This window comes from Mycetomoellerius zeteki, unplaced genomic scaffold (assembly GCF_001594055.1).
Source record: "Mycetomoellerius zeteki isolate Tzet28-1 unplaced genomic scaffold, Tzet1.0 scaffold310, whole genome shotgun sequence".
Classification (NCBI taxonomy): domain Eukaryota; kingdom Metazoa; phylum Arthropoda; class Insecta; order Hymenoptera; family Formicidae; genus Mycetomoellerius; species Mycetomoellerius zeteki.
In genome coordinates, this window is record NW_017257295.1 from 393428 (window position 1) to 416330 (window position 22903).

The 22903-nt window shown below is 32.8% G+C and overlaps 4 protein-coding genes across 16 annotated transcripts in view; 2 read left to right on the forward strand and 2 right to left on the reverse strand.

Moving 5' to 3' along the window:
* Positions 1 to 11135: 11135 nt before the first annotated feature.
* Positions 11136 to 12572, forward strand: Ppt2 (palmitoyl-protein thioesterase 2). Its single transcript, XM_018451440.1, has 4 exons — positions 11136 to 11309; positions 11704 to 11953; positions 12026 to 12144; positions 12219 to 12572. Exons 1-4 carry the CDS (start codon positions 11154 to 11156, stop codon positions 12570 to 12572), a joined length of 879 nt encoding a protein of 292 aa, XP_018306942.1. The 5' UTR covers positions 11136 to 11153.
* An 880-nt stretch (positions 12573 to 13452) lies between these two features.
* LOC108724807 (venom serine carboxypeptidase) lies at positions 13453 to 15740 on the reverse strand. The gene is made up of 2 exons (XM_018451435.1): positions 15280 to 15740; positions 13453 to 14707 (listed from the first exon to the last, which is right to left on the reverse strand). Exons 1-2 carry the CDS (start codon positions 15574 to 15576, stop codon positions 13589 to 13591), a joined length of 1416 nt encoding a protein of 471 aa, XP_018306937.1. The 5' UTR covers positions 15577 to 15740; the 3' UTR covers positions 13453 to 13588.
* A 481-nt stretch (positions 15741 to 16221) lies between these two features.
* LOC108724808 (uncharacterized) lies at positions 16222 to 17930 on the forward strand. 3 transcript variants are annotated; one of them, XM_018451438.1, is made up of 2 exons: positions 16222 to 16354; positions 16792 to 17930. In XM_018451438.1, exon 2 carries the CDS (start codon positions 16860 to 16862, stop codon positions 17871 to 17873), a length of 1014 nt encoding a protein of 337 aa, XP_018306940.1. In that variant the 5' UTR covers positions 16222 to 16354; positions 16792 to 16859; the 3' UTR covers positions 17874 to 17930. The 3 variants fall into 3 exon arrangements, with proteins under 3 accessions (XP_018306940.1, XP_018306939.1, XP_018306941.1); XM_018451437.1 differs by lacking the exon at positions 16222 to 16354 and adding an exon at positions 16357 to 16438; XM_018451439.1 differs by lacking the exon at positions 16222 to 16354 and adding an exon at positions 16578 to 16637.
* Positions 17931 to 20065: 2135 nt separating this feature from the next.
* Piezo (piezo type mechanosensitive ion channel component) overlaps positions 20066 to 22903 on the reverse strand; it is a 29458-nt gene continuing 26620 nt past the window's right edge. For 5 of the 11 annotated variants that reach the window (XM_018451428.1, XM_018451425.1, XM_018451427.1 and 2 more), the window contains 5 exons: positions 22044 to 22456; positions 21487 to 21788; positions 21191 to 21419; positions 20826 to 21053; positions 20066 to 20382 (listed from right to left, as the gene is read on the reverse strand). In XM_018451428.1, the coding sequence (XP_018306930.1) occupies positions 20265 to 20382; positions 20826 to 21053; positions 21191 to 21419; positions 21487 to 21788; positions 22044 to 22456 (1290 nt within the window). In that variant the 3' untranslated portion in view covers positions 20066 to 20264. The remainder of the gene's footprint in view (positions 20383 to 20825; positions 21054 to 21190; positions 21420 to 21486; positions 21789 to 22043; positions 22457 to 22903) is intronic. The other 6 variants (XM_018451433.1, XM_018451432.1, XM_018451430.1 and 3 more) reach the window with 2 other exon arrangements.

Below are 22903 nucleotides of genomic sequence, written 5' to 3' on the forward strand. Positions count from 1 at the left end.
GGAAGAGGGAACCGGGTCTCGAATTAGCATCGCTTTCAAGTCGCTTTCTAATCTCGGTAACTGGACAAATTGGCACTGAATGATCAGTAACGAACGGACGGAAGGCTCAAGTGGGTTTGCGGCCGTAGGCGAAGGACGCCTCGGGAGAAATGGGGGAACGTCGGGCGTCGCGTTGTGTCTCGCGCCGTCTCGTACCGCTATTCTGCGGTGTATCGCGACCGACACGTGGCACGGATTACATATACGTGCATATTACACGGCCAATTTCGGATATCCGGTCCGAATTAATGCATACGCTGGAAGGGGCCCTTAATTGACGAATTAAATCTTTTAGGCGATTTAAATGTAATTCAAGATGCTCTGCAAGATTAAATATGATTTAAAATAAGATTATTTTATTCACTATAAAGTATTAAAATCATACATCAACTTTGGATAAAAGTATATTAAAAAATACAGATATAACTGCCATAAATTAAAGAGAAATTTCAAAAGTATCTAAGATCTGTGAAAAGCTTTAAGACCTCATTGACATTAATTAAATATTTTTTTCAAATTATTTTGCATTTCTTCTTATAAGTTTTCTTAGATGAAAGATCTCTTTAATAAACATGAAAATTCTATTTTCGCGAAATGGGACATGAACGGATTGTCAACGATTCCAATCGGAAATAATCGACAGCTGCAACGGATTTCACGTTGCCAGCTCGGGATAGGCGGGAGATTTTCTCCTCGGTCGTGGTAAATACGCGCATGGCTACCGTAAACATAAATTCCCCGCATCCAGTGGCCACGATTTATTACCCGTGAATCGAGCCGGAGGGGGTGGTTTACAATGGGCCGGCAAATTGCGGCCCGTTTATATGATGGAGACGTTATAGCGAATTCGGCGATGCGGACGAACAAGTGTGAAATCAGGTGCATCCATAATGCAAAGGGGTGGGCGCGAGGCCCGTTCCCCGGTGCTCACGCTCCCGTGTTGTAACCATCCCTCTTTTACCCGCTCTCGCGCGTCTGCATCCCCCAGTGCACGCTGCAAATCAATTAGACACGCGGCGGAACGTTACGTTTATTGCCGATGTATCGAAAAACAGAACGCCCCGTCGCCGACCCTTCCGGAAATATCGCGGATTTCGAGCAGCAATGCTCGCGTGGATGGGTGGGCGGCGTGATGAAACGCGAAATCCACTCGTGGTCGATTTTTCGGAGTGTTTACGGATTAATCGACTAACGGTTCCTGTCAACCTTCACAGAAGAGTAGAACGGCTTTCATTCGCAAAATAAAATGATATTCAACTCTTATGAAAATTAATTTCACGAGAGAGAATAATTCCACATGGAGATGATCTAATTAAATAAATTAATTAGAAAAAAAACTTATTTTATTACATAGAGGAATTAAAGATATAATATACAATAAAAGTAATGAGTTTATAAAATAATACACATGCAATTATGTTGAATGTACATGGAATAAACATTAATAATTATTAATAGATGTATTAAAGTAACATTATAAATTTAACACTGCAATTATTTATTTGTCGATTTTCTAATAATACTTTATTAACTCTTGTAGTTATTCATAGATCATTAAATGTTATTTATTCATCAAGTATACGTATTTTTTCATAAATTATTAAATGTTATTTATTTATCAAGTATAAGTATTTTTATATAATTACTATTATTCCACGTAGCTTTACAAATAGTAAATAATAAATCACCTAAAAAAAGATCAACTTAAAATCCCATCATTCTGTATGTAATTGTACTTTTCACGCCTTAACTATAGTCGATGTTCAATGCTCAATTGTAGGCGTGGTGTTGAACAAAGTGCAAAGTGGTGCAGATCGTTGGGGATGGCCTTAACTTTGTAAGAATTAAAGCGAATGGCTCAAGGGGGTAGCTAAGGGTCGCCTCCAGCGATTATACTAATAGTCGGGGCGTAGATAAGCTTACGGGGTGCGGAGAACAGTTAAGGCTACTAATTGTTTTCTGCCAAGGAAACTTTGTTCAGACGATTCTCGTCTGCGTTAACCCATCTATATTCTAACGAAAAATACGTTAAGCTCGATAATTATGAAATACGAACTATGTATATACCTTCCTATTCATGACTATAATCCATAAACAGAAGAAATACATATCAAGGCGATTAACATGTTTCACTCTTTAAGAAGTACAAAAATCTTTACTGACAACAGATTATATAAACAGTTATTTCGTTTAATTAATTCTTATATTCTTGATTTTATAAATAATATTTCATTATTAAATCTTTCTCAATAAAAAATCAATGCATTTAATTTAACTATTTAAAATAATAAAGATATGTTGTAATTATTGTTACATTAAATTACCACAAACATAATACATTGCTAGACAATTTTAACTTGAATAACTAATAATATATACTATTTTTATTACTTAAAGTTATTAAAATCCGAATACGACTTTCAATAAAGATAATTAGTAAAAATGGATCGCTACCTTGAAATAGTCAAGATAAATCTGTATAATGTTCTCGCAGAGTTTTCTACGTTTTTATACGACAAAAATATTCTAGATATTTGACGTTTAGACAGAACAGCAACAAACAGCGTTTGTAGCACGATAACAGAGCCAGGTATGATGGTGTACCGGCGATGCGGAAGAAAAGCCCGGAGCGTAAGAGCGAACAATGGCCTCTTCCCTGGCAGGTTGATCCAGCTTGAGTAATGTTGAAATCTGGGGCGTTCCTGGGAAAGACCACCTGACCTCTTCGTTCCTCCATCACTGCCACGCTGGACCCTTGTGGACGAGTCACGCCCGGTTATAATACAGATCTAGTGTGTCACTAATAACGTTGTTATGATCACTACTAAGTCGATATAAATTGTTATCCCAAAATCTCTTATAATGATCTATACTTCATTAAATACATAGCGTTTAAAAAAAATTAAAACATACATAGCGTTTAATAAAAATTAAACGTAAGTGTACATATAGTTGCCATTTTTTTTTAAATATATACAAAGTGTTTCGGAAATCATTACAATCAAGAAGGAGATGATTCCTTACGTAATAGTAAATGAAAAATATAAAATAAAATTTTTTCGTATAAAGCTCTGTTTTCGAAAAATCAGGTATGAAATTCGTTAAGTACGCATGCACTTGACTAGTCACAATCTGTTTGGTTCACCTAATTTGACTATTCACTCCGCTATTTCTATGTCAGGCTGAATTTGATATAGTTTTAAAATAATGTAATAAGTTTCAATAAAGTATTTATTTTATTAATTGGAAAATCGTTGAAAATGTGTATACGACAAAATTTTATTCTATATTTTTTACTTACTTTTAAATGAGGAATTATCTCCTTTTTGATTATATCATGATTTCCGGAACAGCCTGTATTTAAGATATGGAAATATAAAAATATTAATTTCTCTATTTTTAAGAAGTCAATATTTTCTTTGCAAATTTTATCACTCATAGAAATTATAAATATTTTATCAATAATTAAATTCTCGTAAAAGTTATTGCTAAACTAAAGAGAAAAATCCATCACAAATTGTGCAAAAATTAGCATATTACTGACCTGATGTACTATTTTTCATAAAGTCTTCTTCTTTCATAATTTGACGCGTATCATACTTTAGTAAGAAATCCACCAGCGTCAAGATGGCTTACATGATTACAACGACGTGACATCGATCCTGAGAAATTGCAGGCGTTATACAGCCCCGAACTACTCTTGAATATCATCCCGCTCGGTGCACCCTTCTACCCACCGGAAGTGAAATTAAACCAATAGCCATATTTGCGAGCGCAGTGTCGCATTGCGCTATTCCGATAAGAGGAACGGAAAAAGGAGTATGGCAAAACGGAAAACCATAGAGTCTACCGTTTCTCCTTGCTACCCCACCGCGTTCTCTTTCGGAAGTCAGGAATATCGGAATTTCGCGCAGCGATCGTGTGAATGTGTCCCGGGGACCCCAGAAGAAGTCGTTCTGGGATGGACACGCGGCCGGGTAATGGAAGATGTGATAATTTAGTATGCACGGTCGAAGTTTATTTGAATTTTATTGGCGAACTCGCTGTCACGTGGACGTAGGAGAGTGGCGGCGGCGATGCCGCAGGGGGGTTCCTTTTTCGTTTTATCGGATCGGGGACGAGACGACGCTCCTCCCGTTTTCCCGAGGGGACACTTCCGTCCGACCAATATCGCTCCTCTTCCTTCGTCGCTCGGGCCTTCTCGCTCCCGGCCCCCCTGTACCTCCTCCACCCTTTTACCTCTTTATCCCTCTCTCGCCCTCTCTCTCTCTTTCCATCTTTTACTCTCTCTCCTGGGGCGCTTCCAATATCTTTCTAAGTTCTCAGAGCCGGCCATGAATAAACTATTCCCCGACTTTGAATATCTGAGCGTTTTGCGCGGGAATGGGACCACCATCGAGGGACCGACCACAGAAAGGACGGGAATGGGTGATATCGATTGATCGACATCGCTCGTGAGGGAAGGGGATGTCGTATTTGGAAGTGTGATCCTTCAATTTTTGGAAAATGGTTATTTTTAAGAGAAGAAAGGGAAAGAATAGGCTGTTTGCTTCAATCCAATAATGTTTGGAATTTTCCGGCACAATTGGAAGAGATTGATAACTTCAATAACTCGCTGGTTGTGCGTTAATGTATTATGCAACATGTGAGATTCTTCTGGACGATATTATTTCAATGTTATTTTACATAATCTGTATCAATATTTCTTTAATCGATGAAAATAGGAAAATTAAAATATACCACACATTTAATTTATTTTTGGATAAAGTATCTTATTATATTATTATTAATTCAAAGGTGTTTAATCATACTGTTTATGTATAGAACTTGTGCATCGCCGATACGATCTAATCTCTGAAGATTTTGTGGACAAAAGTGTTGAGTTCGTTAACACATTAACGAAGCGTATTCTTTATGGTCCGCGTCGATCATCAGATGCCGTTAATACCCGACGGGATTCTTTATTCCTGATCTCGATAGCGGGGCGATTAATTTTTCGTACCGTCGAGGATGATGAAATCAAGCAGTCAGCATAATGAGTAGCGTTGTCTGCCGCGCAATTCATCGGATGTCGCGGGAGTAAAGGACGCGGGGGTGGCGAAGGACGGCGGGGTTATTAATATTCAGAACGAGAAGCGGGAGTCGAGAGAGAGCAGTGCCGAGTGACAAATACCTAGAGCCCCGTCCCAACCCTGGCACGGCTCAACTCTGTAATTAACGCTAATCTCCAGGCCGTTTCTGCGACACCGTACCACCCACTTCGTCTTCTCTCTTGTCTCTCTGTATTTACGGGACGAAGGGTGGCTTTAAGCGGAATGGTCTCACCAGTCGATTCTCAGACGAAAGTGGCTCGATGTTTTTTCTTTAAAATATGCGCTTTGACGCAATTTAGGTATGTTTTCTTTTATTTACGTTTTATGTGCACATGCACTGCGCCTCGTTGAAAATTCAATGATGCTTTGGAATGAAGTAATGGACTATTGCGGTTACCAACAAACCGCTAGAAAATGCATATACTACATGTAGATCTCGTACTGTACGAAACCTATGGAAAAGTCAAGAAAACTACTTCATTGTTTGCGTTCCTCCTTCCAGTACGGCAAGAAAAAAATGCCGTTTGGGCACGGCGTCTCGTCGCGGTTCCTGAATATTTTTGTGAACATTACCACTCCGCCGTTCATTCGTCATGGGTGGTACGCATTTAAATTTACAAAACTGTATACTGTATATTATTAATTGCATATGTGAACGCGCATAAATTTCTTTCGCGAAGCTCATAGAATTTGGGATGAAATTCTTTAGCGTAAACTTTAAGCTGTAAATTATGATGGTAAAAAGAAAAAAAATATCAATATTCTTTATACATTTTATAAGATATATATCTACTGTGTCACTTACAATAGTTAGAGAAGAAAAACATTAACTCTTCATAGTCACACTTCTAAAAAGCCACACAATAGTTACTCTGAGTTAAAATGACCCATCTTTAAAGTATTACCAAATCAACAGTATTAATTGCAATGATTTAAAAAAATTATAGTATATAATTTCATCCTTTAAAAAAATGGAACAGTGACGTTTTTGTGAAAAATTTAATTTTAACACTAAAAAAATTAAACATGTACTAAAATTTAGCGTAAAAATTATATACATCGTCTTTCACGCTAAATTCTAATATATGCTTACGATCTTTTTTAGTGTTAAAATTAAATTTTTCACAAAATGCTCGGGTCATTTTGACCCAGTGTGACCATGAAGAGTTATAGAAAAGTTATGAAGCCAAAAGAGTATAGAATATTAGCGTAGAAATATAAGTACCGTTTCACATTATGCAATCAATAATTTTATAATTGTATATAAATAAATGTCCCAAAGCAACGAAAGACAAATTCATCGGACGATGTCTCTCGTGAAACACGTTTTACTCTGCGGATCTAAACATTTTCTCAAAGCCGTGCATCACGCACAATGAGTAAAACTCGGTTAAAGCGCGGAAGCACTTGATTAAAGATGTACACATTCAAGATCCTCGAACGAGCTAGTGTACCTCCTATCACGAGAGATTACTCTGGATAGTGTACAACAATTTAGGTGGAGGGAAAAACGGACGTATCCAGGTACTTCTGGCCGTCACAAGCTGCTCTAATCGAGTCCCTCCAATGTCCTGAAACCGCCGGTGTTCCTCCGTCGAGTGATGCGAGAGCGAGAAAGAGACGTAGTCAGGGGGTGGGATACGAGCGAGAGAAAAGGCGGCCAATCCAATTCCGTGCTCAAGCCCGACTGTCGTGATGGCGGAGGGTGGCGAAAAAACGCAGCCACGACCGGGGCGCAAGGCGAGCGAGGTAGGTCTCCAGGCTTTTTTGCGTTTAATCAAGGATATTCGCGGTCGGCTGGCTCGCTATTTCAGTTCGCCGAGTGTTAACCGAGGCGCGCAACCACCACCGAGTATCATACCACAGAAAGTGGATGAAGGAATCTTCGTCCTTTGACCTGCCAGAGACGCTCCTGCCGTGCAATCGTCCGTAGCGGTTCTCATTGTAAATTACAGCACATCTATATCATTGTTTTTGCTCACTGTGTCTTACTGTCACATTCTTCAGTTTCTTGCGGTGATTAATTAAACTAGTATAGACATATAGTCAGTTACGAAATAACAAAAGCGATAGATAGAATAAAATTATAAAACTTAAATTGTAAAATTTTGTTTACTGGAGGACAAGTTTTTAAAAAATTTTATCAAAGCGTGATTACGTGTATTCTAAATTTTTGTAAATTTTTACCACTGAGGATGGTCCAGTGAACCGAAATGTTTAGGAATTCGATTTTGTATTTGAATTTGTCAATACATAATTGTATTATCGTGCACTCATTGCCTTGTATTGTTTCTTATTTAAATTTTAATTCTCCGAGCCTTCAGATATTTGATTTAAAATTATGAAAAATATTATATTCTTACGAGATCTTAAAATTATACATTTCTATTATGAGAAGATTATTTGATATAATAAATAAAGATAATTTATAAAGATAATAAATAAAGATAATTTATAAAACATAGAGTTAGAATAATGTTTATGTCGTCTTATAACTACAATAGCATTTATTGAATGGGATATGGATGAGATGAGTATTATGTCGATATAATGAATCGGAATCGGATTAATCCTTATCAACTAGATAAAGACCTCATGCTGTGAGACCAAGGAATCATTTGATTCGTAGAATCTAATAAAATCGATTAGAGACGCGACATCCCTTTCACTGTCATCATGATAGTCTAGACGTGATGTAGCAGGAGATGACAGTTCTAATTTTGTCCTTAAGCATCAAGTATCATCGCTCACTCCTATATATAACTTACTTTATTTCGATAACACGTTAACCGTCGAAAACACCGAATTTTGAAAGACTCATTCGATGGGGGTCTCTTATTGAAATTTTCTTATAAGAAAGTATAGATTTTCACGATCGCGATGATTACGCAATAATCATCAATATTTATAAATATCACGGTTGTCAGATCCCGAGCACTGTACGGCTGGGGCTCGAAGGTCTATACGCTGGAGATTTCATATTTCGACTGGAGGCCTGCCGATTGTTTCATTAAAAAAAAAGAGAAAAAAAAGGCGCAGGGTTTAATTCATGTTTTGCGACCACTGTTACAGACTTTCTTTTTGTCATTAATATTTGACCGACATAAAGTGTCAATACAATCACAGAGACCTTTTTATTATTACAATAATTAAAAGATTACATACAGTGCGAACAGAATTACAAACTTTTTTATTATTCGTAAAATAACATAAACTGCGAACACAATCACAGACTTTCTTATTAATTTCCACGTAATTTAAATATGCAATTAATAAATACCCCACGCGAGCAAAAAACTGGAGATTGATCCCGAAAACTGAAGTCTCCAGTCGAAATCTGGAGACCTGGCAACCGTAATAAGTATATACAGGGTGTTTCCAAATTAAATGGCAAAACTTCGGGAGCGTGTAGAGGAGTAAAAAACTAAGAAAAAAAGTCCTATAGACATATGCTCCTTTTTGCTTTGTTTCGCAGGAAATCACGAAAAAAGAAAAAAATATATTTAATTTATTATTTTAATTATTTTATTTATAAACTTTTTAATGAAGATTTTGTTCGAAATGTGCACCTCTTGCAGCAATACAAGCATTGCATCTGTCAAACACGGCTCTTGTAGCAGCCAGGCACTGTTCTTGCGATATTCTGTTCGCTGCAGCTACGATACGATTTCTCAAATGTTGCTCTGATTGAATAGGCGAAGAATAAACTTCTTGCTTCAGAGTACCCCATGCATAGAAATCTAATGGCGTTAAGTCGGGCGAACGAGTTGCCCAATGTACTGCTCCTCCACGTCCAATCCATCGTTGTGGGAATTTTCTATCTAACCAGGTTCTAGCGACTCTGCTGTAATGAGCAGGGCATCCATCTAATTGAAACCACATTTCAGTACGTTGTTGTAATGGGATGTTTTCTAAATAGTCAGAAAATTCATTCTCCAAGAAATTTAGAAAACGGTCCCCATTTAATCTTGCAGGTAAAAAAAACGGTCCCACTAAAACGTCGTTCCAAATTCCAAGCCAGACATTAACAGAAAACTCTTGCTGAAATTTGTATTCTCTAACAGACCTGGGATTTTGATGAGCCCATATATGATAATTCCTTTGATTAATTATTCCACCTCTGGTAAATGTTGCCTCATCTGACCACATTATTTTAGATGGAAATAAAATATCATTGTGGCATGTCTGAAGGTACCAGTTACAAAAGTTCAATCTGTTCCAATGATCTTGAGGTAATAAATTTTGCACTTTTTGAATGTGGTAGGGATAGCGATTATCTCCTTTTACAGTTCGCCAAATTGTTTGTGGTGACACTCCCAATACAGCCGACGCATTCCGAACGCTGGTCTCAGGATGATTGTCAAAATGTTGTAAAATACGATTCCCTGCCTGCAAATCTCTTCGTAACGCTGCTTGAAATCGGTTGTTTTCTTGTCGAATTGAAAATGTTCCAGTCTCTCGCAATCTATTAAATGTCAACATAAACACTCTTCGGTTTGGCACTCTTCTGTTTGGAAATCGTCGTGCATATTCTCGCACCGCCTTTAAAGCATTACCGTTGCAGAAACCGTATACAAAAACCATATCAGCATATTCACTATTAGAATACGTACGCGGCATATTGCAAAAGACAAAATTCATCTACTGTTAAAGGCTTTCAAAGAGCGACTGACAAATTCATAACAGAAAGTGGAAAATGTAATCAAATATGTCGGTGCTAGATATGGCAAGAAATGTAAACATTTTTTTTCGATTTCTCTGAAACGGAGCAAAAACGAGCATATGTCTATAGGACTTTTTTTCTTAGTTTTTTACTCCTCTACACGCTCCCGAAGTTTTGCCATTTAATTTGGAAACACCCTGTATATGTGTTATGGCCCAGAAAACAATTACATTTTGTAAATAAAAAATTGAAGATTACAAAACAGATAAGGTTTTATTTTTAAATTTAATCGATACACGTTTATGCGTATATAATACACCAAATTCAATTTAAAGTATATTTCAAGTATTAAAATAAAGATCAGCGCTTACGAAACGAGTTTTATTAAGTGCCGCTCTAATATAACTGGAAATACAAGTAGCTATAATATCCGGATTCCAGGAGTATATCAATGTACGGATAATGGTACAAACGGCAAAAGGGTTGCTCGTTTAGGGGTTAAAGCCGTGATAATCATGGATGACGCTGGTCGAAACAATGCGCCCGGCATCCGTCGCCCTGGCAGGGCGTGAGTTTCGTCTACGGATTGGGAGAAAAGCGGAGCGATGTCAGAGTACGGTGATGTATGACTGAAGCGAGCTCGGGAAATACCACGTGCCCCGCCACCTAGTATATAGCAGCCCGTAAGGATTAGGGTGGCGACCTACTATATTCTCCAACGCACAGTTTCGTAATGCAATTGGATTCCTTCGGCCATCAGCACCCTCTCTTTCATTCACCCTTAGATCTATCGTCATCGACTTTAACTGCGGGATCATTGCTCTTATGAAATTTTTTCTATTGAGTACTTCTTATGGAAGGATATAACTAATTTGATATTCTCGATGCAATGTACAATATTTATGATTAATAGGCATTAATATCAAATAGATATTAACACTATGAACATAAATAATTAATAATAATTTAATGATTAAGAATTGGAACCCAATTTTAATTTAAAACAGAATATATTTAACAATATAATTAATAATAAAATTATAATTTATAAAATAAAATAAATAATTAAAAAAAATAAAATTTGTGTAAAAAACACATTTAAAATAGAATACTTGAAAAAAATATTTCTTGAAATATTTATGGATATTTGAAGGAAATGTGTAGAGATTTCTGTCAGGCAATGTCTTCAGAAAGAAAATAAATAATCCACTCAGCAAACAAGAATGTAGTACCATTTATCGGTAATATTGACTACTTTCTTATCAGTTCCATTTGAGAACATTCAATTTCTCCATTTCACCGTAGCGCTGCAAAAGAATCAATCAAAGTTAGAGGTCAGCTTTGTGCAGCGTTGGAAAATGATGACGAACAAAAATTCTGTAATACAAATCTATTTATTTTTAATTAATTTAATATTTTATAATGAAGCAAAATCATATCATGCTGTCGTCATTATTCATGGAGTTCTCACTGGAAGTGATACCATGGAACTCATTAGCAACAGAATTAAAGAGGTGAGATGATAGTGGAGCAAAAAAAGGGTCGATTATAAACATCAACACCATTGTTTTATTATTCAAATATGCTGGTAAATTGATTTTTTATTACTTTTACATTTTTTCGCATAAATTATGTCGCCCATCTTTATTGATGAATATAATATGTTCTATTATAAAATTATTTGTAAATAAAGAAATTTTATTATAGTGTGTTCATTTTTATTTTTATTAAATAATATTTTGTGTTTTTGTGCGTCATACTGTCAATAAATTCACAATTATTTTTACGTTAAAAGCCAATAGTTTTTGTTTAAACAAATGTATTTTTATAAAAAAAAATTATATAATTTGTGATATATGAGTGTGAAAAGATTAAAATTTTTTACGTTCGATATATATATCTTCACAGATGCATCCTGGAACTCCAGTCTATAACACTGTTAGATTCGCAGGCTGGAGTAGCCTGGAACCAATGTGGAAACAGGTAGAAGAACTAGGCATGGATGTGCTTTCTATAGGTGCTATATTTCCTGAAGGGATTAATTTAATAGGTTATAGCCAAGGAGGTTTATTAGCTAGAGCCATATTGCAAAGATTTCCTATGCATAATGTTAGAAATTTTATTTCCCTAAGCTCACCACAAGCAGGGCAATATGGAAGTACGTATATTACGATATCTGAATAGAAAATAAAACAAAGATTTTGTTCTAATCATAAAATCCTGATTTTAGCACGTTTTCTGCATTTGATTTTCCCAGATTTAGTTTGTGAGACTGCTTACGAACTCTTTTATTCACAACTTGGACAATACACCAGTGTTGGAAATTATTGGAATGATCCTCATCATAAAGTTATTAACTTTAACCTGTCTTATATGTTAAATATATTATTGTATATTCTAATATACATTCATTTTTCTTTCAGGAATTGTATTATAAGTACAGCAAGTTTCTACCATATGTGAATAATGAAATCGACGTTTTCAATAATTCTGACTATAAAATAGGTTTAACCAAGCTGAACCGTATGATACTTATTGGAGGACCAAACGATGGTGTTATCACTCCATGGGAAAGCAGTCATTTTGGATATTATGACAATAACAACACTGTGATAGACATGCGTGATAGAGATATTTATAAAGATGATATGATTGGTTTAAAAACGTTAGATAAACAAGGCAAGTTGGAGATCATCACAGTACCAGGAATTTCTCATACTGAATGGCATAAAAATATTTCTATAGTAGATAAATTTTTGTTACCATACTTAGATTAGAAACAAAATAAAATTTAAGTAAAATGAGATTGAAAACTTGCCAAATGTATAACAAATATATTGTATAACAAACCATTTGTTATACACTGCTATGTCTAACAAATTTAAACATTAGAAAATTACTTTTATTATATTAAAATAAGTTAATATAAATTTATGACATATACCTGCATGGGTACACGGTTTTGTGTGCATGCATGCTAATTGTGTACATGTACTTGTTAACATATGTAGCACACACTAAGATTTTTATACATAATTTTTTTATACATATATATAAATATACAAAATAAAGTGAATCTCTATGTATTTCAAAATATATAATGTAAATTAATAAGAAAATTAATTTAATGTAAATTACATATTTAGATTTATATGTATAATGTAAATAGGAACATTTATGGATAGTTTTTATACTCATTAATAACTTTATTAAATTTTTTTCATTACAAAATTATCATCATATTACTATTATTTTTTCTTTGACTATTTTTCAGAATATTTTAAGAGTGTCTTAAGTATTGTTGGCATATAAAAAATTGTCTTGTATTATTAAATGTCTATATATACAGGTTTAACATTCGCGAATCATAACAAGAATATTCTTGAAAAAATATAAAAATATTTGCTATGTATTTGTCACTCCGAGCAGTAATTTATCGAACATTAAAATTAAAAAGCCAATTATAGATTACAGTTAAACATTGTTCCGTTAAACAGTAATTTTGTGGAAGACGATCAAAGTTAAATATATATAGTTGAGATAAAGATTAAAAGTAATAGTTCAACTATAATCTATAATTGAGTTTTTTTAACATTAATGTCTGAACAATTATTACTCGGAACAACAAGTGGCAAATACTTTCATAACTTTTTTTAAACTTTTTTGGTATCTTATCTATGTATTTTAGAACTCCCTCTGTAGATATCTACATACATATCATATTAGAGATTCTTAAGATAAAAAATTTTAAACTGTTATCACATACGTTCAATATAATGATCCACATAATCATTTAGAACTTTTTATTATGAGTGAAACGTGTGATGAGATCCAATGCCCATTTTGGTTGATCCGAAGGAACCATATGACCTGCATTTCGTACGAGAACTTCTGTTAAATTGTCAACAGTTTTTATATAGCCCGCTACTTTGTTTCCAACCATCCATATTTTTCTTGACGCTTTTGTATACTTGTCTGCTCCGGACCATTTTAAATGTTTTAAGTAATTTTCCGTGAGTGGATATGCCACGATAATATCTAATTGTCCATTGTAAATAAGTATTCTATAATACTGTAGAAGATCCGTCAATAAAGGTGCTATGGATTGCATGACGTCTTCTTTCAAATGTTCCTCGATAGTTTTGGTTTCAACATGAAAAGTGCTATTGCCAACGTGTATAGCATGTCTAATCTCAGCTCTCTGAACCCATTCAGACATCCAATCGGAATCATTGCTATCTTTCGTAAACAAATAGTTGAAATAATAATCGAAACCAGTTAGATTATGAAATAGGGATGGCATGCCATTTAGATCACCATTAAGGAGTGTATCAAATATTTCAAATGCTTCGAGATATTTCTTCTGTTTAATAAATTCGCGACTCTTGTTTTCATATACTTGAAATTGAGTTTTCCCATTTTCATCTATCAGCCCGAGTTGATACAAATAATCGCTATATAGCAATTGATTCTCTGGATCACACAGTCCGTTACCAATAGAAAGGCCTTTTAAGTTGATTTTTGTTTCTGTTTTGATGTTATAATTTTTAATGGTATAAGACACTGATGGTACATATTTCCCAGCATATGATTCACCAGTGACAAAGAAATCATTGTCTTGTAGCTCTGGGAATAACAAAAAGAATTGTACCAAGGCAGTAAGAATATCTTTTCCTACTTGTGTTTCATTCTTTACATATCCTCTTTCATCATCAGTGAAACTATATCCGGTACCAACTGGGTTATCAATATATATTAAATTATGTGCTATATTCCATGAATATTTTCGCATTGTCAGAGTTTTGTTAGCAGTAACTACAAATGGACCATTTTCCATAAAAAGACCAAACATAGAAGTTGTTCCTGGGCCACCTTGCAGCCACAATATTACTGGGGCAGTCTTTGGATTGTGCTATGGCATACAAATAATGATTGTTTAATAATTTTAATCTTGATTGTAAACTATCTTAATTTGTGTAATAGAGTACCTAATAATCATAAACTACCTAATCATACAATCTATATCTACAATTTTTAATGCTTTAAGGATTACGTAGATCATAAGTACTTGTAAAAAATATGTTAACAAGAGCAAATAAAATTTAAAACAAATATGGAAATTTTTGTCGTATGTATAACACTATATAATTAAAAAATTTCTTATGATAACAATCATAGTAAATAAACTATCAGCAATATGCTAACAAATTGATATCAATTGTGTTTGTATTAAACATGTATTGCCTATTCATATAGAACTTTATGTAATTTGACACGACCAACAGAGCAGCGGCAGAAACTGAACGAATCTATTGAATGCAGAAATTGTATGGAATCTATAGCCTTTCTATTTAAGTATAAATTCAATCGTAGTTCAAATTTTGCAGAAAATGTAGTAGCACTTTGCAAAATCTGTTTTCTATAGATTTGGTTGTGTAGGTATAATAGATCTCTTTTATAAAAAGATTATTAATCGTTACTTACCATGGCTGGAAAAAACCAGAAGAACAGATTAGAATTGTACGTTTTATTAACTGTGAGATAACCTGAGTAACTGCTAATATCGCCCATCTCTTTATGTTGGACGAGAGCCTTTGTTCGCGCCTCGTCAATTTTTCCATTTTCAATTAAAGGCGTCAGGAAAAGCGGCGCACCAACATCCTCCTCATCGGTGAGTTGAAACTGCTTCAATTTGGGATATACATTCAAAAATCCACTTATACTTTCGTGCGGTAATACGAGCAATAATGTGCTCAAAGTTAGCATAAGAACGCTGTACATTGTTAACTCAAAGTTACAATCGATACTGCCTGATATTGCCTTGCTGTACTGAGTGCTGAACTAATTGAACTCAACAAATGTATCTAATTGTAGCTTGTCATGTTAATTATTGCTGAATCGATATAATCGTTTTGTTCTTATCAATGATACGACTAATATATGAAAATAGGTTACAACACGTGACCATGTTATTATGGAGTGCGTTCCAAAAGGCTATTCTTTTTTGTTAAATTTTTGCACCACTTCATCTTTTTTCCTTTTCTCTCCAGGAGAAAAGAAAAGAAAGAAAGATGAACTGGTGCAAAAATTTAGCCAAAAGACGGTCTTGAACATAAGATCTGACTATGAATACCGGCCTATGAATACCGGCCTAAGTAAATAGTAAATTATTCAGACACTTAAGTATTATTTAATTGTAAGGGGTTCGTTGGTTCTTATAAATGATTTAAATGGCAACATTTGAAATTATGGCAAAATAATATATATATGTAGAAGATTGATTGGTTAATTCGCTTGTTACTATGCAGATTATCACCAGTATATGTACAAAGGCTGCATTCGGAAACGTCGGATGCCTCCGATGCCTCGGATTCATTATCTGTCCTTGTTTAACATTAAATGTTTAACATTAAATTTAACATTTAATGTTAAACAAGGACAGATAATGAATCCGAGGCATCGGAGGCATCCGAGCGACGTTTCCGAACGCAACCAAAGCTGTAAGCGCGGCATTTGCCGTTTGCTATACTATCAGCTGATCAACCTAACTGCAACCAAGGTAGCTGAAAGCAATATATTTTCTTCGCATTTGAGTTTTGAATCTGTTGTGTCGTAGAAACCGCGTTGGCGATCGTACGATAAGGTTAGCGTGCCGTATAATATACGGCGTATATTATATAGGTAGTGTCTAAGCTTGATTTAGCGCCGAGATACTACCGTGTCTCCAGATATAATTTATATATGTATATATATATATATATATATACATAATTTCGATTCTAGTTGAGTATTATAGCTACTATTGTGCGTCGTAAATTTATAGATGCCTGTTCATCAGAACCGTAATATTAATAATTTATTGTCTTTTATCATGATATAATAATAATAATAATACAAAATTTCTTGGTTATTAATTATTAAATTGTGCAAAATATCGGATTCTCTATTAAATGTCAAAAAAGTTTATTAATTTTATGTATCTTTTTCTTTTTACAGTTGCTGTGATATGTCTATTGTAGACATCAAGTCAGATATTGACATACATCTACATACGGATATTTAAAATGAATGATTCTTTCCTAGAAGAGTTAGAACTGATACCAAAAGAATCAAAGAAGACACCTCAGCAACCAGATCGCCATGTAACTACCAGGCATGCTACTTCATCTCCTTTAACTCATTTCTCAGAACAAGGTGAAAGAGATGATATTTTGCGACAGAAGGAACATTTTACGATAACAATTCCAAGTACACCTGATATAAAAATCATAGATAGTAAAGAATCTTCTTGGAAAAATTCCAAGAAACAATCTGATCAAAATGTGAAAAAACATTCTGTGAATGTAAAAGCATCAGAGAAAACAGAGAAGATTGCAGACAGCAAAGGAAGGTCTTCGGATACGAAAATAAAAATGAGCAATAGTAATCAGCAAAGTATTAGCGGAGAACAAAAAATAAAACTTCACGAAGCAAAATATTCTAAAGCACCTGAAAACAAAGATCGTAAACGACGTTCAGGATCGTATAAAGAAATCATTTATGCCACAAATACTTTCTCTAAGGAGAATAAACGTTCTCTTGATTCTTCTATTAATAATTCTTCAGATACTTCTAGTAAGGAAAATAGTCGTCCCTCTGATTCTTCCAAGGAGGCTGGTCCTCACATTCCAATTAAAGAGAAAGAAAAGTTAACTGATAAATTGAGAAAATCAGGTGTAAAAATACAAGATCAAGATCCAGTTGTTTTACTTACTGCTATCAAAGAATTGATAAGCACATATACTAAGCAAGAAAGTACAAAAATTCTACGTGCTATGCAGGAGCTACACATAAATTCTCAAGCTACCTTGATAAAAAACCTTTTGAACCAGACAGATGATCTGGTTAAAGAAATGCATCCCAGCAAAGAGTCAGCTAGAATGAAAGCATTGATTGATGAGAATGAACAATTACAACAGGAGTTAATGGCTTTGCGAATGAGAAACGAAAGTTTACAAAATAAATTAGAAGAACTTGAATTTTTGAGACAAGAAAATGCGACGTTAAAATTAAAGTATAACGAGCTAACTCAGACATAATATAATTGCGTTAAATATTGGACCACGAAATATTTTGTTTTTTGCACAAAGTGCTAATTAGGATATTCATAATTTATTTTAATCGCTTGACATTTTAAAAGATATATAGTAAAATTGAGAAAAATATTTTTTGCACGAAAACTGCCATAAGAGATTACACTTACTAAACTACTAAATTACTAATATTTGCATTTATTTTTATCTAATGCCATGGTAATATAGTAATGATATAAAGAACATTTAAGTATTAATACATATAGTGAAATATAAGCGTATTGACTTATTAAAATATCGACGACATTATATATCGTTAAAATAATTTATTTTTTTACAAAAATGTTAGATACTAGTGTTTAGATGTATGCGCACTATTTTAAGGGTTTATCCTATAATAAAGATTTTGTAACATTTAATAAATGAGTTTATATTTGCTTACAAAATTGTTTTTATGTTTCAAATTCCATAGTTCCTTGTATCAAAGTTAATAGGACACAATTTTATTCTTTAATACTGTTGAAATATTTAACGCGGAAAATTAAATTCTAAATTTAATGATTTATCGAAATAAATGAAATTATTTGATTCATCAAGTATTGATAAAGTTCTTAGAATATTAAAAGGTATTTTTTGAAAACAAAAGTATATATATTTGGAATATCAATATCTTAATAATTCGTATTAGTGAGCTGCTATATTTTCATATACACATATTATTTATAAACAATATAAACACTTTCTTGCGATGATACATTTTTCATGAAATACTTCAAGTATCGATAACTTTGGCAAATTAGCCAAATTGCAAAGCTGTACTCATTCGCAAAAAATACGTATAAAAACGATTGAGAAATCATATCAATTTATCATTAATATCTTACAAATAACTTAATTTTAAAGTCTTAAATGCACAATCTAAAAACATGCGTATATTTCACTAAACACACAAATTTCGACGATAACGGTATTTTAAAATAATTGCATTGTTTATTGACAGATAAATTCATTTAAAAAAAATTTATAGTAGCGTTTTGCAAATATATTTTGCGCGAAAGTTTTAATGCACAATTAAAGCGCATTAATTAATTTGTTTGAACAAAATTCATAAATATAAATACACTATAAAATCTGTTGGAAGTAGACTGCAAAATATTTGCTACATTGGCAAAATGTGAACATAAATATAACAGAATCTGTTAATAAAATATAGTAAATTAATCGCTTAAATCAAATCTGCCATTTCATTATCATTTAAATAATATATTAAATTTATATAATAATTATATATGTATACAAAACAATTGTACATATGCGTATACATACATAATACTGAATGTAAGAATAATTATTATATTAAAATTATTTTATGATAAATACGATGGTATTAAATTTTTAAGTTCTGCATGAGATAAAAATTTCTTTTAAATTTGAAAATGTACATGATGTTATAGTATTTGCAAACTTCTTTTACCATATTTTTTTATTATTGAGATATAAATTATTCACTTATATTACAATGATAATTATCTTTATTTTCTTAACATGTTTATAATATTTTGATAAAAATATTTGTATTGCATAACCTTGGTCAGGCATTTGATTTTTCAGCAAAATCTATTAATTGAGCTCTTTTTAATTTTTCTGACAATTGTTTATAGCAATTTTTTAAAATAATAAATATCCGTCAAATAAAAAATATGATTCAATATTCGATTATGGAAGAGAAATATGCGAACACACTCACATGCACACATACTCGTATGTGTATATATATATATATATTAATATATATATATATATAAACGTAAATTCATTATTGGACGAAAATTCGAAATTGTTCTTCAAGCTTGAAATTTTTTCGTCCAATTCTTTGGATATTCCCGGTAAAAATTTTGTCATGTAAAAACGTATAAAGTCATACAAATTAATAAATATATTATAATTACACTTTTTCCCGGGAGGTAAAAGTTATTTTTCTGAATATATTTCAAATTATTCTTATTTCAATTATTTTCCCCTATAATATACATAGATAAAGATTATACAAAAGGATGAAGATATCTATATTGACATTTTTAATGTATAATTTGTATATAATCTATTTATTTGTATTTGTGTATATATTTTTATACTGAAAAATTTTTTATCTCTCTCTCTCTCAGGTTTAATCCGAAGAATTGGATGCTCATATTTTCTAATATAATTTTAGAAGTGATTTTAAAAACGATTTCCACTATAAATATTGTCATATTTATTCTGAAAGAAAAATTATCTTGAAGAAATTCATTCAAAATTTTCTGTATATATTACGTATATAGTACCTGTGTCTATTGCACAATACGTGACAATACGCATACAAATCATTAATTACTTAAGAACTGATATTTTCTACATTCAGTCACGACGAGTCGATGGTTCTGCTTGTCTCCTTCCTTCTTCTGGTATTTCTTCTCTCTCTTCATATTGATCTTCGTTATCAGTTCGCTCTCCTTCTTCGGGCGGTCTTGTCCATCTAACGAAACGATTTTTTGCAATCATATTTATTGAAAAATGAGTTTTTTCTTTATGTCTATTGTTTTGTCTTAATTCATATTTGTGAATTAATTCTTCTCTGTTACTTTATGTTTGTGCTATTGTCATGTTTAAGTGTGTACTTATATCCGTGTGCATGTCTCAATCAAATAAGTATGAGAATATAGTCAAACAAATCTCATAATATAAAATATAAAATTGAATGAAAATATAAAATTTATATCTATCTCATTGTTAATCATTAATCGTTGCTCGTAATTATCATCGATAATTGCAACTTTGGTACAGTTTGCTATAGATTTTTATCTCAAAATCTTTGTCATTGAAGCCTTAGCCTAATTATGATTTTATACATAGATATAATAAAAAAAAATTGCAAAATTTTAATATCTATTATAATCTAAAAATGGTGCAAAATCTAACCTGATTAGTGTTTCCGGTGATCTGTAGAGGAAGATCAATTTGGCAAACAAGTCTTCTTCGAGACATAAATCGCCACTCTCGCGGACCAAGTAAATATCTAAGCAAAGGCGAAGGATTCTGTCGACATAGGGTAAATCATCGAACATAATCTTGGGCGCCATATCACTGACGATTTTCCGCATCATTTGACTTATAACTATCACCGCCGTAGTATACAATCCTATGATCCTGTTTGTAATTATGTAATTTTTAATCAATGAATTGTAATAACGATTTCATAAAATTATTATAATTTTACGAAGAACTCTTCATAAATTTTGTCATAAGAATATCTATGAAAATCAACTATTTCATTATTAATTTACCCAAATCCACTGATGAAGCTTAAGCTCTCGGGGAATGCCTTGTCGTTGAATAGGAACATCATAATATAGTTACAATCATTTAGTGGTATCTGATTAAAAAAATCGGAGCTTGTGCATGCTTCACGAACTATCCACCATTGTTTATGATCACAACATGTCATGTCCGTTGATAATTGGATACTCATGTTTCTATAAAGGTACCTGTCGTCTGTGTCAGATTGATCTTCTGCTAGAAACATATTATAAATAATATTCTTTTTTACACGTTGCTTAATTTTACACGTTCAATTGCTTACGTAAATGTAGCGGTTCCATTAATTGTGTAACAACACTGATGGTTCTAGCAGTGACTTTTAAAAATTTCGGAAAAGCACTTTGCAATAGTACTGTCGCATTCGTTGCACCAGGATCCTTACTTAACATGTCCACTAATGTTTGTCTTACAGGATTAAACTCTCCGTTTACGTACGCTGGCAATGTTATGTTACGATCTGTTACAGTGATTCCACTGGCATCTTTGATATCTGTTTTCCTTGAAACTGCCCATTCCACATGTACACTTATTGTTGTAGTATTAGAGGCCAGTTCTGCTATCAATCTGAAAAAGATGATAATATAATAAGTGTTTGTTTTTAAATGTGTTTCTGTAACATAAAACTCTTATATTATCTGACATTTTTAATTCTTTTTCAGAAGAATAGTATCTATATGATACTTTTTTATTAACTTTTTATTAAACTATCAGGCTTTGTTAGTTATATATATTTTTATAGTTACATTTACTAATATGCATATATCAGTTATATATATTTTCAGATTTTAATTGCAATAATTTTTTTCTTATATAGATTACCTTTCTTTATCAGGTGGGGAAATACCCCAAAGTGTTCCTGAGGAAATACTAAATCTTACTGCAGCTACATCAGAATGAATGTAATTTTCGAAGAAAGTGACAGCTGACTTCTCTGTCGAATATATTTCTAAATTTGTAAGAATTTTGTAATCCGTTTCTGTATATTCGATGATAGAACTGCCTTGTGCCGACATGGAATAGATGGGTTCGTATGGACCGATTCGTACTTTCATGGATACATCATAAGGTAAATTGGACTCGCCAACGGTGCTACCAAGGGCAAAGAGAAGCAAAGGGAACCAGATTAAGCCAATTATGAGTAAAAGAACACTCCCGCCTACCAAGTACTTGCTCATTTGTTTTTTCTTTACTCCTCGTGGTTGAGGGTAGTCTGATTCGACTCCTCGCATACACTAAAATTTTATAAAATAATATACTTATTACAATTTTTATGTATTACTTATTTGGCGCATGTTATTTAATTTAATATTTTTATGCTAAAATAAGTCAATTACATATCTTCTCATACAAAATTTATATGAAAATTTTAAATAAATATTTTTAAGGATGTATCTGATACAATCGTTGACAAAAGTCCCCCAAATTCGAAATATTTGCATAACTGCACCAAACGTGTAGTAAATCTAGTGATAACTTATATAAATGGTAGATAATACAATATATTTATTTTTAAAAAGTTATTTTTCACTTTTTCAATATTTTATTAACTTTATTTGTCATTTTTTAACTTTCTATAACAAAACATTATTTATCAGTGCAAAATGGAAAAAGTAATTGAAATATGGTTAAAAAAGATAAATATGCATTATTTAAACAATATAAATATACTATTATAGTAG